The following is a 17,515-nucleotide window of genomic DNA, read 5'->3' as shown; positions in this document are numbered from 1 at the left end:
TCACAATGGGAAATAAAACACTATCTAGTCGGGACGCCACGGGAATACATTAACATGCAGTTATTATTAGACAGATATAATATGCACTTGCTCATCTGTATTCCACTGCCAGTGTATATAAAAAATAAAATAAAAATGCTAACAGCTAAATGGCTGTTTTTCAAGTGCAGCTGCATCGCCCACTTCTGCCTTTGCCCAGAGCATCTGCTTGAAAGAACAACCAAGTCTAGATAACATGAACTGTGCACAATGGAGTCTGCCCTGGTGCAATGAGCCCTTGATTGTCCCACATTGCTAAATGACCGGTTTGGGTAATAAGAAGGAATTAACACGCCTTTAAATGGGCTTGTCTCACATGGCTGTGTCTGGATTGCAACATCAAGTTAGTACGCCAAAAGTCAAAGAGAGGCAGAAAGCGAGCATATTGGGGAAGAGAAGGGAGACAAAGATATAGAGACAAAGAGAGAAGGAGCCAGAGAGCGAGACAAAACTAGAGAGAAAGACATTTTGAAGAAAGAATATCCAGCTGGTTATTCTTCCTCCTTTACTTACTTCAATCTACATCATAAAAAAAACAGCGGTACATAAAACGTGACTGAGAGGAAAGACATCGATTTGGCATGACAGGCTCTGATTTCAATTGACCAGCCTGTCTTTCCTTCTTCGTTTTCTTTTTTCTGTGTACATCACTGTCTTCCTCTCATGCGCATCCTCCTGGCAGTGCACAGAGACCACCGACATGAGCATCAACATGTTTTCCTCCCGGTGACAGCAACAGCCGCATCAGCACCACTCCTCCTTTACAAGCTGTAATTTAGCATCCCGGCAGACCAAAACATGCAGGAGGATAGCGGAGGAACTTCACTGCAAGCAAGAAAGGGCTGCTATGTGTGCTTGCACTAGCACAGTGACGTTGGTGTGCATACAAAGGCACAGGCATGCCTTCAATCAACACATTTACACAGACAACACACAGACACACACACACACACACACACACACACACACACACACAAAGACAGACACAAAAACCCAAACAATTACTGGAGAATATAAGCTTAGTAATGCATGAACTCATATACAGGCAAACAAACACACACAAACACACACAAACACATTCCACCATAACACTCCACCAAGACTCTAAGGGAATGCGTCTAAATTACACCTCCATACATGACTAATTTAAAGTGCAGTGTGTCTAGACCGCAGGCTCACAATCACCCCCTGTCCATCACAGCGCGCTGAGCGGCAGAAACACACAAAGAGCACCACTGTCTGCTCTTCAAAGCCGCTCGGTCAGAGAGCTGCACGCCTCTAGCCCTCTCGCCCAGTCCTGCATCCGCTCCGGTTCAAGAGGGCAAACACTGCTTTCCCTCCCGGAGAAAAAAAAAGGAAAGAAATAAATGAATAAATGAACTAATAAAATAAACAAAACAGCCCCCATAAACATTCAGAGCAGCATTCTCTGTGCCAGAGCAGCGAGATTCCTTTATCTACACCCACCCATTAGCCCGGAATCAACAGCAGCCGAGTGTTCCCAGCAAGAGACACCAGCCAGAGAGGCAACACAGTATAAAAGACTAGGGAGACGGGGCTGCAAGTGATGACCGCGATACAGACAAAGATGATGATGACGATAATGGTCATAATGACTTGGCCCCTCTTAGCCCACCGGGATCATTTAATGCCGCTTAGGAGTTGTGCTGCTGAGAGAGGCCCCGCGTCTGGCGGCCCTGACTGATCTCAGAGGATCCCAAATTGGGAGAAGAGTGTGTATCCTCTAAAGACAACCAGGGAGAACCGCAGAGGAAGGAATGGATGTGGTCGCATGGCGGGGCTGAGGGAAGAGAGTGAGAGACAAGAGAGAGAGACGGAGAGAGTGAAGGGGGTTTGATGGTGGAGTCGCAGCCCAGCCATTCCAACCCCATATTAAAGAATGATAGTTTGAGTTCCTATTTTATTATTCCATTCAGGCGATAGAACCATCCCGCCCCTGGTAACTTTCCTCCCCCCGACCGTCCGTCCGCCCAACCATCGCGTCCCCACACCCCCTCCCCAGATCAACCGCTACCCTCCGTCCGCCGGAGCAAATGTAATCTGCTTTATCGCAGCTCTGACTGAATTTATAGTGGAGCACCTGACATCCATGAGGTGCCTTGAAGCCCACATGGGGCCCCAGAGAGAAGCTGGCCGTCTGGTATCCTGCACTCAGCAGGCATGGGGAATTTTTTTCACAGGCCCTACCCCCCCTGATACAACTGGGTATCTGGCCAACTTAGGGGTAGTAATAGAAGCCCGGACCACATCATTCATATGTTCTGGATGGAACCGCCCCGTGTGTATCGTGTATGTTATAAAAAGTTACAGCGATGCCCCCGAAAGCCTTCTCCGCCCAGCAGGATAAGAAAAGATGTGTGCGCGCGTGCGTGTGTGTGTGCATAGGGGTGTGTGCGCGAGAGAGAGAGAGAGAGAGAGAGAAAGAGAGAGAGAGAGAGAGACAGAGACAGAGACAGAGGGCACGGTGTAGTGCATAATCATTGGACGGGTAAGCTCGGGAGTCATGGCGCAGTTTATCAGCACTTCTTGGAGAGAGGTATACCGCGAGGCCGCTGACCCCATTTGCAGCAATTGTAAAAAAAACAACATGCCCCTCGTAGATTAACATCAGAGAATGAATTGATGCTCTGGTGTTAACGCGTGTGTATTTGTGTTTATGTTTTGTGTGTGCGTTCTGATCTGGAAGACCTTGTGCCATCTAAGTTCGGTGCAATGATGTTTGCAACAAATAATTTCAGAATAACCAAGCAAGATATTCAAAATCTCGGGGGGGAGGGGATGTCTCTCAGTCGCAACGGTTCTGGGCTGTCTACCTGTGTGCAGTCTAGCTGTTGGCATTGTATAATATGATTCCCTACCTGCTCCTTACCTTAAAGAGCTTTCATTGAATTATGTTACAGTAAAAACGTGCTGCTCCTTAATGACATTTATCTTAAATACTAACAAAATCCTGAAGTTGCTTTGGATCAAAGCGTGAACTGCGAAAGAGCAAATGGGGGAACCAACCAGTTGTCTTCTAGCAATGCAAATGATTATTTTCTTGCTTGCTTTCTGTTCCGCCATCGTGGTGCAGTGGCAGCATTTGAAACAAAGCCCTCCCTCATCTGTGCGGCAGATTAAAAGTAAAACAAAGGCTGTATGATACGGGGATGAGCAATACAATCCGTCTCGCTGCACCCTAGCCTATCTTGGTGCAGCGAGCCCAGAAAAATGCAAAAGAGATTAATTAGCAGGAAATGTATCTGGAAGGCCACCACTGCAGTCTTAAGGCTGAATTATACTTCTGTTTGGGATAACTGCTTCGGCTGTCTACACCGGTATCTTGCATTCATGCTTCTACGTTGTAGATTGTATGCCTAGTCTGCCAAAACGATTTCTTGCCGTGGATTCGTACATCTGGGGATCTTTACTCTGTGAAAATGATTTGTAGTAGAAATTTAAATATTTGCAAACCTCCTCAATTATTCTAGCTTCGTTGTGCTCCGTGGTGTTTGCAGTGTTGACAGAAATGGGTTGTAATATGAAGCAGGAAAGACGGAGAAAGCCTCAGAGACCGGCATGCATGTTATTCAACGATGAACTATTAATCTACAATCCGTCTACCCATCATCCTCCAGTGTGCTAGATTTCGGCATTTTCCCTCCGCTTTGACCTAGTAAATTGCACGTTATTCTAGCGTTAATGGAGATTCACGTTTACATAATGCATCACAAAGTTCCGCTTTATTACGTTTTCATACAAGTCACGTTGTGGTCACAGGTAATGAATGGCGAACGTTACATGAAAGTTTTAGGAAACTCCAGTATTTATATTTCACAAATTTTCCCTAACAATAACTTTCAGGAATATTATGTTACGTTAAAGGCGTGATATTATCCCATTATGAGAGTGATGAGCCTTTACAAGCCGTATTTTAGTGAATGTTGACCTAGATGTATGCTGGATAGATCAGTCTACCAGCCTACCCAGTGGACTGTAGCTAATGTTGTCTTTCTATCCATCGTACATCTAGGTGGACACTCCCACTTGTGATGTCACTCAAACACAGGAAAAGACAGATTTTCTAAAGGCTTGTAATCGCACTCACACCTGGTGGCATCATATCACCCCTTTAACGTTTCTGCAATGTCACACTACGCTGACGCTCCATGAGTGTCGCATGACATTAACTTTTCATGCATTTCCCTTTGTTTCAACCGACACGAGTATCACATGCATTTTCCTTATCTCACAGCACTCTGTGTCTGCGCCAAACATCTCCATTAGAGGCCCTCTGCCATCAGTGGGAGGCTAATGATTAGTTTCCAATCTTTCGACTGTTGTTGTTCAAGTGCTCTCTCTCTCTCTCTCTTTCTCCCCCCCTCTCTCCCTCTCTCTCTCTCTCTCTACTGTTGTTGTTTAAGTGCGCTCTCTCTCTCTCTCTCTCTCTCTCTCTCTATGTCTCTCTCTCCCTCTCTCTCCCCCTCTCTCCCTCTCTACCCCTCTCCCTCTCACCCTCTCTCCCTCTCTCTCCCTCTGCCACCCACCCCTTTCATCCGAGCGCTCCTTTGAGCCTGCACAAGTGCCGGAGAGGGCTGACGTAGAACAATCGCTCTGGAAGCCATGTCATTATTCTCTTTGTCAAAGACACAGCACTTGAAAGAGCAAAATCAGATGACAAAGCTAATGGAAGATTACAATGGTCAAGGTTTCCCTTTTTTTGGTGCGAGTCACATGGAGCTGATATAGCAGCGCTGGGCCTTTGAAGACGCACGCCGGCTGGCGTACACGAGAAAATAAGCGTCCTATTCAATCGGGGCTTGGCTTAAGACACTAAAACGATGCTGGCTTTAACAGATGAGCGCTTGTAAAAGTTCCTTTGTGGGGATATAATCTCACGAAAGGACAAAGACCCATTATGTTGCCAAGGAATCCAATCAAAGGAAAAAAGGGACCTTGATGTTTTATTTCTCGTTTCCAGGCGATATTATAGGAAAACAATATACCATGCAAGGACTGCATCGTTTTCTGCTTACACTTTTTTTTGTAATCATATGCGGGATGTGATTATATCAAAATAGTAGGGCTGTCTTCAAACAAAGAAAATCTTAGTTGACGGAAATTCAACCAACTCTCAAACCAACTTGATTGCTCGATAGGGGAAAATAAAACAAAAACAATGACAAGATTAACTTAACGGCCACAATGCAACTCTACTCTACCTGCTAGCCTAAATATCACCCTATTGCTGTTTGGAGGAAGTCAGCGGGATTCAGATGTATGGCTTTTCAGATATTCAATGCAAGGCAAGTCACAACAGATGAGCCAGGGAGAGCCGCGCCGGGCAGCATCACGAGGGAGACATACAACACGTTGGAAGATCAGATTCTCGGTTTTGTTCTGTTTCATATAATTGTTCCGAATGCATGACGCTGTGGTGCGTGCCAAGGCGCCAAGTCTGATAAGTTCCTACTCCCAAGCCTACGGGGGGGTAAATCAAGAAAGTTGACTGAGCATCAAAGACCAATTGACAAGTAATAACTTATGCCGACTGTTTTTAGAATACCCTTTGTCCGTTTTAACCAAATGCTGCCACACCAACGACTTACTTGACATGGTGTTGATTAGTTTGTAGCCAACAGAATGTTCTATAAGTAATTTAACAGTCATCCTTAAGTTGGGCGAGTTCAAAGTTGTGAAACCAGGGTGTTATGACCTCCTGTCTTATAATTCTTAGTCTATTAAAGCATATGATTATTATAACCAAATCTACAGAGCCTTGCATATTATTTTCATTCATTATTCATGTTATTTCTAACACAATAGAGCTCTTTGGAATAGATCATTCTGAAATTAATTCCTCCTGCTCCCGAATATAATGGATTTAGAAGCAACCAATGAGAATTCGGTGGAATAAGTGAATATCGACCAACCGACCAGAGCTTGAGAGCCCTACATAGCCAGGGCAGTTTGTGCTTTCCTGTTAGGTAAAACGAAGATAGAGCCATGGGAGCTGCTCAACACTTGTTTGGAAAATAATGGATGTCAATTGATCGCAAACTGCCCGATTTCGAAATATGCGTAGGGCGAGAGGGGGTGAGTCTAACAAATGTCATAGTCATAACAGGCACAATCCTTGAAGACATTGGCATTGAGGCATAAGTGTGGGAACTTACGTTTCTGTGAGGTTGAATCTCTGCTCGGGGTCCCCGCTCACGATGCGGTATGTGATTGGGTCGTTCTCTCTGTCTCTCGCCTAGCGGAAGGAAGAAAGACAGATGACACTTAATGAAATGCTCCATAACACCAGACTAGGTTGTTAGAATACAGTGAGCTAAATATATGGTTTTTATATACAGCATACACATAAATGCCACTATTTACATTCAAATTCAAGAAATAAGTGTTCTCGAAGGGAATAAGTGTGTGCGTTATTGCTGGTGTTCAGTGAATGTGTGTTTCTTTTCCTGCCAGTTTGTGTGTGTGTGTGTGTGTGTGTGTGTGTGTGTGTGTGTGTGTGTGTGTGTGTGAATGTTTGCATGTGTGCAAAAATCTGTGTGTATGCATGCCTGCATGTTTTCATGTGTGTTTGTGCATACACGTGTGTTTGTGTGTGTATGCATATGTTTGCGAGAGAGAGAGAGAGCGAAGAGAGAGAGTGCATGCATGTGTTTATGCGTATATTTGTCTATGTGTGAGTATGCGAGAGAGAGCGAGAGAAAGAGAGAGAAAGAGAGAGAGCGCTTGTGCGTGTGGGTGGGTGGTTGTGACCGGGTCATACCTGGAGGTCCAGAAGGATGGCTCCCAGCCTCATGGCCTCGCTGACCTCCACGCTGTAGCTGAAGAGGGGGAAGCGTGGGGGGCTCTGGTTGTTGGGCGGTAGCACTTCAATATACACTGTGGTGATAGAGCTCCTGGCAGCGGAAATAACACCATAACACACTTATTGCCTCCCACGCTTCATAAACCATGGGCACAGATCCCGGGGAGGGGAGGGTTCGTGTCCCCTCCAACTTCGTAAAAACATGAAGTTGTCCCCCCCCAATATAAATTATTTCGTAATGCAAGTCATTGAAAATATATATTTAAATATTCAACAGAAGCCGACTCAAGTTTTGCAATATTTCACACGTAAACACAAGACTAAAGGCTTTGTTCATGTCGTCTCCATTTATTCTGCATCAGTGGTCTTAAGCATTGCATATTCCATTGGCGGGCTATTTGCTGCATTTGTGGATATGTGGCCCTTAATATTTATATATATATATATATATATATATTAAGCCTCTATTAAATGCTGTGTGTCTGTTATAGCAGATCAATTGATGTATATGTTATTGATGTCCCCTCCAGATTATGCTTTTGAAAGAATTCCATGTTTGTGCTCCCCCTCAGTTGCAATGAGATCTGCACTCTTGTCGAAAATACCTTCATTAACACAGTCTCAAAGAAACACAAACCAATTGTCACCAGGAGCGGCACCGATGTTTTGGCAGTGTTAAGACGTGATAATGTTCGAATTTGATTAATATCTTATATTTAATATTTAATGTGTCAATGTGTGACATTTGCTCAACTTTGCTATTGGACTGAAGATGTAATGTGTTACTCGCGTTATGCTTGTAAGAATTCAGTGTTGGCTCGATTAGATTAACATTGGTATCAACTGGTTGATGGCTCCTAAGTACTAAACTTGAGTGTTTTGTGATCCCTGTAGGTGCACTACAATTTACCCAGTAGTTAATTTTAGAAATATGCTTCATTTAAAACGTTGGTTATGGCTATATGCTTTCATTGTTCTCAGCATCACTTGTGAGTTGCTTTGGATAAACGTTTCAGCTAAATGGCAAACTTAAACTTGTATGGAACACTGACTTCAGAAATGGTAACGTTTCTGCTGCTTTCTTTTTCTCCAAAAACCCATTCTTGGAGGAACTATAAAGGCACTCAGCCATTCCTTGAAGATGGAACTAGATGATAAAATAAAAGGCTCTACATGGTTGGTCAGAACAATTCTAATGTTTGTTGGTTAGAAGTTCTCCCCAAAAGTTGCTTAAACGTACGTTTCCTTGCTGTTTTCTGCACGGGCAAATGGATGTGCATTTGCACAGTGGAAAACAGTGAAGGGAAACTATCTCATATAAAACCCATTCCACCCACAATCCTAAAAAATTCTAAAATATTCTACAGTTGGAGTTGTTTCCTGACACCTTTATAGGCTTCAGAAAAAGAAATACACTTGAATCTTGATTGTTCTCTTGTTTCTTTGTGTTCCTTTGTGCTAAGACGGAAACACAATCCAAAAATCAAATGTTGAACCGATCCATGTCTTAAACATCACACAGTCAACATTAAGGAGAAGAAAAATAGACTGTGCCTGCACAGCTACAAATGCAAATATCCCCTTTCTTTGTCAGATGTTTTTCAAAGGTTTCTCCCCCATTTCCACACTCAACTGAATTCACGGTCTGTGTGAAAGTTTAATGAAATAAAAAAAAAGCACCAATTGGAATGGACATAAAATGTATATGAAGGAGTAATTCAATAAGACAGACAAACCCTGGACCATTTTGGGAAAAACAACAACAAATAACTAAAAGGGAACAAGGAATTGTACTAATTACAATCAAACCATGTCAGTCATAGCCACATATTATTAAAGGTGCGGCGGGTAAGATTCAAGAGCTACTACTTGGGTGCAATTTGTTAGAAATCGCCATCCATCAGATGTGAGTGAAATGCACGTGGTGAATCCTCATTTAGAGTTGACTGAACCTGCCTCCGGTTGATCCAGTTCAACCTTTAGACCCTCAGCTAATTTCTGACCAATCAGAGCGTCTCTTTCCCTGACTGGTTCGGGGTATCCATCTCGCCTGTCAATCCCAGGTGCATGAAACGCAACACTTCTCCACGGCGGAGAATCGTAAGGAGGGTGCAGATGTTTCTTACGCTGTAGTTTTAAAATCGTGCTCTCGTGCTCGCTTTTTTACAATTCTCCAATCTTATCAACAGCACCTTTAACATTTAACAAAAAACCCAAAAGAAATAGCCAGGTCCATTGCTACCCGGCTAGCACTGATGATTTTGTGGGAAGGTCAGCAGACCACCTAATCAGTGTCCGGTCTCTAATTGGATAGCTTTCATTCCTCACCTCTCCACTCTCTGATAGTGTGTGATGAGAGTTCAGGCGCAACCTGGCAACCCTGCGTTACCCAGGTGCTAGACACTGGTTAGCAGAGCATGTATAATACCCCACAGACTCCCTATTTAAAGGGCCTTTAGTGCCGTGATAGGCAATGTCACAGCAAAGCCATTACTAACTAATCAATGGGTGGGAGGCGGTACCTTCTCTGGATCCCGGGGGCGTTGTCCGACGCCTTGACGGTGAGGGTGTAGGAGCGACCCACAACCAGGGCCACACCCGTCGCCACGGTGATGCGACCCGTACGGTTGTTGATCACAAAGTCCCCTAGGGCCCCCGCCAGGATCTCATAGGTCACCAGGCCATTGGAGCCCTCGTCCGCATCCACGGCGGACAGCTGCGACAGGGGAAGAGGGGCAGAGAGACACAGAGAGAGGACGGAGAGCGAGGGATGTTGGGTTGAGAGACACAGAGAGATAGGGGGGGAGAGGGTGAGGGTGGAATGATAGTAAGAGAGAGTCAGGTCGGAAAAGGGTGTTGAAAGGGATTTAGAGAAAGTTAGAGTTATATAGAGAGACAGATAGAGAGAGAGAGAGAGAGAGAGAGAGAGAGAGAGAGAGAGAGAGAGAGAGAGAGAGAGAGAGAGAGAGAGAAACTAATTAAAAAAATATAATGAATGATACAACATATAACATTTAAAAGATATAATAACATGAATATATGGTTCATTTTTTTTATTCCTACAGCTCAGACATTAAAAGTCGTTCTTGCTGGATTGATTGAAACATTGAATTTACCTCATGGATTGAAACATCAATTATGCAAGCCATACTTGTAAGTCAGTACGTGTAGCTGCTAAATTAACACATGTAAATATGAACAAGACCAAGAAGATGAGGAGGACGACTAGTTGCTAGAGGGCTTCAAAGGAAGAGTTATTAAGAGGGAGGAGTGGGTTGGGGGAGGGTGCTGGTGTGAATCAGCCAGACAGTAAATGTTTCACAGTATGGGGGAAAACCACTGACAGCATCGGCCCAGTGGTCCAACCCTCCAAATGTAGATGTGAATGTAAATGTGGTACAAGGGTGATGATAAGGATGATAGTGTTTTCTTCAACCGTTTATGCTTCAAGGGAGTCTCCCAATAGTTATTAAAAGGTGATGTAGGTACGATTTAAGATGGTTGTTTGAGTTGATTGGTTAAAAAGGCTGTTAATCAGCTTATAGTGAATGAAACACTTTGTGTGTATATCTGTTCTGTTTGAGAGCGTTTTGACATTAGACCGCTCCGGGCAAATTTCTGATCAATCAGGGTTACTCTTCCCTGATTGGTCCCACCAGTTATCATAGCTCCACCACATAGAGAGAGAAGGGGCACGTTTTGGGGTTCTCTCTCTCTCTCTCTCTCTCTCTCTCTCTCCCTCTCTCTCTCTCTCTCTCTCTCTCTCTCTCGCTCTCTCTTTCTCTCTCTCTCTCTCTCTGCAACTTTAAAACCTCACCCCAGCAGGTTTAGGGAGTCTGCCAAGAGGTCCACTTAAAGCAATAAAAACAAACAATAACAAAATGTTTACAGAGGAGCGGCTCAGAGGATTATCCTGGCTCATTTCCATTCGATTATGAATACCTGACCCCTTGTTTCATGTAGAGGCAGGAACAACAGCAGCTACAGCAACAGCTGGCATTTAGCTGGAGGTTTACATGGCGCTCACACACACAGCGTGGTACAAAACGTCTGACCTTTCAGGATTTTTATTGCTTCCGTTAAAATTCTGATTTCGTTTGGCTGACCTTTACTATGATAAACGGTTATGGGTAAATTGCTGAGTTCGAAAAACTATAGATTTGAAAGAATTGGAATGGGATTATTTTTTGGTGGGGAGGGTTTTCCAGGTAATCTTTTGATGTGATTAGGATTAGACACTAGGAGCCTTATTTAGATTTGATTATGTCTTTACCATAAAAGCAATAGATATTCTTCATTTGCTATCTCACGTTTGAGCAAAACAAAGAGAGATTTATATTCAGGATATTCTTATCTCCAGTCCTTATATATGTGAGCCATGGAAATCACAATAAAATATAGCCGGGAATCCTCCTTTTGTTTCATAAAGCTGTGGAAGAACCATGGAGCGCTGAACTCCTCTGGGAGGCCCACTCTAATGAATGTTTTTTAAAGGCGGTCAGACAAGTCGACCCGCGAACCCGTGGCCTGGTTTAGAGCAGAGGGCCCAAACCAGTTCTTACTCTGATTAAACTTGATTTCTTTTTTGGGGGGGGGCATGCCTGTGTGTGTTTATTTTTGTCTTTGCAAGGGGCTGTGCGGAGGGAAACTGTCAACGGGAAGGATATAATGAAATAATTGTGTTGAAAAAACGAAAATTCATTCTATATTATGCAAGATGATGGGGTCATGTCTGTTTCAGTTAAGAGGTTTTTCGATAGAACGGGGATAATTACTCCAACGTCATCGTTGACAGTACGAAAATAACACAGAGCGAAGAAAACACTGTGCCATTTGCAGAGCTTCCATGCGTCAAACAGAACCCACAAACAAACCTTTCTGATCCATTAACATGGATCGTGGGAGAGCCAAGCGTTTACCAAGCTAAAGCCTTTTCTAACACAACCTGGACCGGATCTAGAGTCCGGCGATCCCCGGACGAGGATTGATTACCGGTCGTAGGAGTTAAGCTCACTCCCACAGTGCATTAGCTCCAGTCATGATAGCAGACAATCTATTGAGTCAACAGTTGCCCGGCTTCCTCTGACAGACACAACAAAGGAAGCGGGGGGGGGGGGGGGGAATACAGATACTTTCACTTAGTCTTGACAGCCGATCAAATACGGTGCAGAAACATCTGTTTCATCATGGTTGAGATACTTTTATATACTTGTTTTTCTCTTACGAAAAAAAGACCATAGACCCCAGATGTAGAGAGACCAAGATGAGGATAGACTAGTCAAACAAAATATGACGAAAGAAGAAAACGAAGGAAGGAATGTAGGAGTGTATGGATGAATAAAATAAATAACGGAGAGAGGAAGGGAGAGGATGTGAGGAAATAAAGAATGAATAAAAGAAACAATGTAAGAAAATGTAAGAAAACAATAATGAAAGAAAGAAAGAAAGAAAGAAAGAAAGAAAGAAAGAAAGAAGGGAGGAAGGAACAAAATAAAAAGCAAAAGGACAAATGGCATACAAAGTAAAAAGAAAGAAAAGTTGCTGGGAGGGCTGAGACGTGGGGCTGGTTACCTGTAGCACCGTCTCCCCGGGCTGCATGTTGGTGAACACCTCGATGTTGTAGGAGACGTCGCCGAAGGCTGGCGTGTTGTCGTTGGCGTCAATCACCAGGATGTTCACAATCACCGGCTGGCTCCGCTGAACGCCATCCGACGCCACCATCTGGAAGCACAACAGACAAAGAAGGTTGAGGTGAATCTCTAGCCGGAGGACCATTACGTACAGTTCAGAATCAATCAATCCACAAGTTTGGGTCAATGTTTAGCATAACGGGGCCGAAAGGTAAAGTGGACACAGCACTATGAAGTTGGTTAAAGTTAAACAACAGGTAGCAGAATGTGTCGGTTATAGTGGCAGTATTTAGCAGTATTTAGCGTCATTCATAACCTTACTGAGGAACCCCATAGCATAGCTCCAGAGTAATAATGGTCCTTTCTATTTCTAAACAATTGGTATGAAATGTTGCGAATTGACTGCAAAGTAAACCACAATTCATAATAAAGTGTGCTGCCTCATAAATTTGACCAGCATATAAATCGCACTAAAATGCAGTTGATTTAGCTGCCATATGTGTATTACCATTTTATTAAAAATACGGTATACATTTTTCATAGAACGAGACTAAATAATAACATTAATGTTAACTCTGTGAAGCTCTACGAAATTGAGTTCATTTTTTTGCCCTGTGGGGGAAGTACTGTTTGATGAATTTGCATAAATGATACATTATGCAACTAATGTAACAGTGTGGCCAAGGAATAAATCACTTTTCGAGCTTGCGGTTATGGAAGAAATGTAAAAATAATAAATAACTGTAAATAAAAGTACCTCTGCCACAATACAAACAAAAAACTTCACTTGAAAATCTATTAAGTACCCATAATTATATATATTTCCATGACCTTTTTTTAATCCTTCAAGTTTATTTTAATAAAACCTCTACAGGTCTTTACAGTTACAATTGATGGTATGAAACGTGATGCAATTTCTTCATCAAAATAGTTTTTAGTTTTCCAGTTTGGTCAATATAATTTTTTAGTAAGTATAGCAGGTCAAAGGTTTTTAGTCTTCTGCTGAAAGGAACTGAGCTGTATCTTTGCTGCCGCATCCAAGCTGTGTGCAATATGAATATCAACTATTTAAATATAATGTATTTGGCAAATGTGGAATACCCATCTCAAACCCTAAAAATGTTAACCTTCCTCACAACAGTTGGTTTGATAGCTCACAGCTAATAATATAACTGTTGTACCAATGGTTCGGGTTAACGTCAAACAAAGTAGGAATGCTTCTGAATCGTGTTGGAAGAGGTGAAAGAAAAAGCTAAATATTCTTAACTGTAAAGAAGATGAAGAATTAATTGAACATAGACCACAAAGTGGTCTGTTGAATATACTTTTAATACAATACTTTAATAATGATTCCTTTGACAAAAGGATAGTTTCATACTGTAGTACAAAAACAACCAGCCCTAGCATGAGAAGGATGATTCTTAATGCCGGGAACTACCTGACAAAACTAATTATAATTTTATGTTTGCTTCTGCAAGCAATTATTATCAATAACTAATACAAATAGTAGTTTAGATTATTGAAAACAACGTTCACCAATACATGTACTGATATATTGCACACACGCAGATTATAGGTGAAGCCACATAAGTCTACATACACTCTCCTACTTGGAATAGCTATAAATGTTCCCAGGGATATTTGGTTATCTAATTTCATTTGATTAGAAATGCATCTAAAATAGAATAGGCAAAAATCTTGTTTTTTAACATGTGCCAAGTGTATTTTAACATAATTAACTTAGAGAATTTTGACAAAGGCTGATGTAGTATTTCAACCAATTAGTTGACGACATTGATACTAAAACACTGACTTATCCTGCTCAGTCAATATTGTGTTTTATGTAATGTGCAAATTGGAGCATATTGAATGAGATAACATAAACTTTGAATAAATGAATGGGGAGGGAGAACTAAAAGTTAATTTCTTCTGCTTGTTTGTTTGAAGTTATTGTTCACGCATATATCTGCCTCGCTTTCTTTTCAAAACAAATACATAGATCTGACTTCCAACAGCTGGTGCTTTTTTGAATGTGAAGGATGGAGATATGTACCAGTCAATTAAGGAATGTACCTCTCTGAACACTAAGTGGAATATCTTCCACACTTGAGGCTATCAAACTGAGAGAGAGGGGAGTAAGAGAAGGTTGCCATAAGGTCACACTTTATTGCCAAACTATTCATCACGGGATACTATCAAGTAGGCTTACTCACCAAAGAAAAGCAAAAAGCTAAATGAATAAATAAGGTAGTGGAAGTCATTTTGAGAGAGGAAGACCAAACATCAACAGAGAAAGTGGCTGCATCACCAAATTACTTTCTGTTAAGTAAATTGAAGTATCTTCTAAATGTGTGCACTTACTGCTGCATTTTAGATGTCTTGAGTTTTCTGTTATACATTAGTAAGGGGATATTGGTAGAAGAAAGAGAAAGTGACTGTGAGAGAGCAGAATACTAACAGCCGCCACAAGAAAACCATTTACTCTTTACAGGAACATTTAGCCAAGACAACCAAAAACAAAGGTTCCTATTCTGTTTCTCGTAACAAAAAGGAAGGTTCCAACTTTATTTAAACCACTTTTATTGTACTATAAAACAAAGTTATATCCAAAACGACAATCAGAGGTAAATGAACGAAAGTGAAATTACAAACAGATCAACATATAGAAATAGATATATTGTGTCTGTGCTTTATGTTGTTTGTACACCACAATATAATTAACATAAGAATACATATTAATGTTAATGATACAGTTTGTTGAATTGCCACTACAGATGCCACTCCATTCCAAACATCACACCTTTAAAATTCTAAATAATGTCTTAGTAGCTGCGTTTCCATCCCCCTGCTTTTATGCAAATTTTATAGAATAGGCAAAAATGTTGTTTTTTAACATGTGCCAAGTGTATTTTAACATAATTAACTTAGAGAACAACATTTTGACAAAGGCCGATGTAGAATTCCAACCAATTAGTTGACGACATTGACACTAAAACACTTGATAAAAACACTGACTTATCCTGCTCAGTCAATATTGCATTTTACGTAATGTGCAAATTGGAGCATATTGAATGAGATAACACAAACTTTGAATAAATGAATGGGGAGGGGAAACTAAAAGTTAATTTCTTCTGCTTGTTTGTTTGAAGTTATTGTTCACGCATATATCTGCCTCGCTTTCTTTTCAAAACAAATACATAGATCTGACTTCCAACAGCTGGTGCTTTTTTGAATGTGAAGGATGGAGATATGTACCAGTCAATTAAGGAATGTACCTCTCTTAACACTAAGTGGAATATCTTCCACACTTGAGGCTATCAAACTGAGAGAGAGGGGAGTAAGAGAAGGTTGCCATAAGGTCACACTTTATTGCCAAACTATTCATCACGGGATACTATCAAGTAGGCTTACTCACCAAAGAAAAGCAAAAAGCTAGATGAATAAATAAGGTAGTGGAAGTCATTTTGAGAGAGAAAGACCAAACATCAACAGAGAAAGTGGCTGCAACACCAAATTAAGTAAATTGAAGTATCTTCTAAATGTGTGCACTTACTGCTGCATTTTAAATGTCTTGAGTTTTCTGTTATACATTAGTAAGGGGATTTTGGTAGAAGAAAGAGAAAGTGACTGTGAGAGAGCAGAATACTAACAGCCGCCACAAGAAAGCCATTTACTCTTTACAGGAACATTTAGCCAAGACAACCAAAAATAAAGGTTCCTATTCTGTTTCTCGTAACAAAACGGAAGGTTCCAACTTTATTTAAACCACTTTTATTGTACTATAAAACAAAGTTATATCCAAAACGACAATCAGAGGTAAATGAACGAAAGTGAAATTACAAACTGATCAACATATAGAAATATATATATATTGTGTCTGTACTTTATGTTGTTTGTACACCACAATATAATTAAAATAAGAATACATATTAATGTTAATGATACAGTTTGTTGAATTGCCACTACAGACGCCACTACATTCCAAACATCACACCTTTAATATTCTAAATAAAGTCTTAGTTGCTGCGTTTCCATCCCCCTGCTTTTATGCGAATTTTGAAGTATCGAATCAGTAAACGGTGATGGAAACACCAAAATTCGCATTAAAAGTTTTTCCGCTCACTTGAGGTGTTTTTTGACTTATACAAAAGAGAGTAAATGCGCAAAGTGGGAGATGGAAACACACTTTTCGAAACAGCTGTGACGTAGCGAACATTGAACGCACAGGACTGGCAACGTCTTTCCGATTTCCGCATAAGGACCGGCCCCCCACTTGTAGCGCCAATATAATATTTTTAAGCGTTTGTATACATAGACATCCTATATCATATATATATATATATATATATATATAAGATGTCTGTGTCTGTATATCCTTTAACTATACCGTGTCCATTAATCCCTGATATATGGACACCTACTAAGTAATTCCAGTCAAATTGTCTGTTCAGCCTTCAAAACAAGAGCCGGTCAATTGTGGAAAATGCATTAAGCTGTAATCAGAAAACGCTGTTATATGCTATAGACCCTATAGAGTATCTGTGGTATAAAGGCTGCGAAGAATTTCGAATTATAAATAAGTACAATGTATCCTTTAAATACGTCCATGGAACAGATGGCCAATGTGAATAATAGATAAGCTACGTGTGGAGAGCTGAAGAGGTAAAACTTTTCCTTGCTCTCATCGAAGAAAAAAACATTACAGCTATTTTAGATGGAACACAACAACGCAATTCCACTATATATCAGGATCTAAGAGAGAGCATGTTATCAAAAGGATACAACAAGCCCTGAATGTGTCTAGTTTTCCGCTCCAACCACTGCTCCTGACGAGCTGGCTGTCGCCTTGCACGGTTGACTGCCGTCAGTGTGTCAATGTGTGTATTAACAGATGTAAGTCGCTTTGGATAAAAGCGATTGCTAAATGCCTTAATTGTAATTGTAATTGTAATTGATGGAAACGCACCTAATTCGAATTTCTCTTTTGCAAACTTTCTAATGATTCGCTTCATCTTTTAGATGG

At 41.3% G+C, this 17,515-nt stretch overlaps 1 protein-coding gene across 1 annotated transcript in view; it reads right to left on the bottom strand.

Moving 5' to 3' along the window:
- The window catches only part of LOC307070571 (protocadherin-15-like), a gene marked incomplete at its 5' end in the record, with an annotated part of 157,721 nt that overhangs the window by 94,167 nt on the left and 46,039 nt on the right, over positions 1–17,515 (bottom strand). Inside the window, 4 exons of the mRNA XM_079729078.1 lie at positions 6,216–6,295; positions 6,821–6,953; positions 9,385–9,578; positions 12,434–12,583. Of these exons, the coding sequence (XP_079585204.1) occupies positions 6,216–6,295; positions 6,821–6,953; positions 9,385–9,578; positions 12,434–12,583 (557 nt within the window). The remainder of the gene's footprint in view (positions 1–6,215; positions 6,296–6,820; positions 6,954–9,384; positions 9,579–12,433; positions 12,584–17,515) is intronic.

Source organism: Pollachius pollachius, assembly GCF_949987615.1.
Source record: "Pollachius pollachius genome assembly, chromosome: 2".
NCBI classification, from domain to species: Eukaryota; Metazoa; Chordata; class Actinopteri; order Gadiformes; family Gadidae; genus Pollachius; species Pollachius pollachius.
Note: the sequence above shows the minus strand (reverse complement) of the source record. Positions and strands in the feature narration are given on the sequence as shown.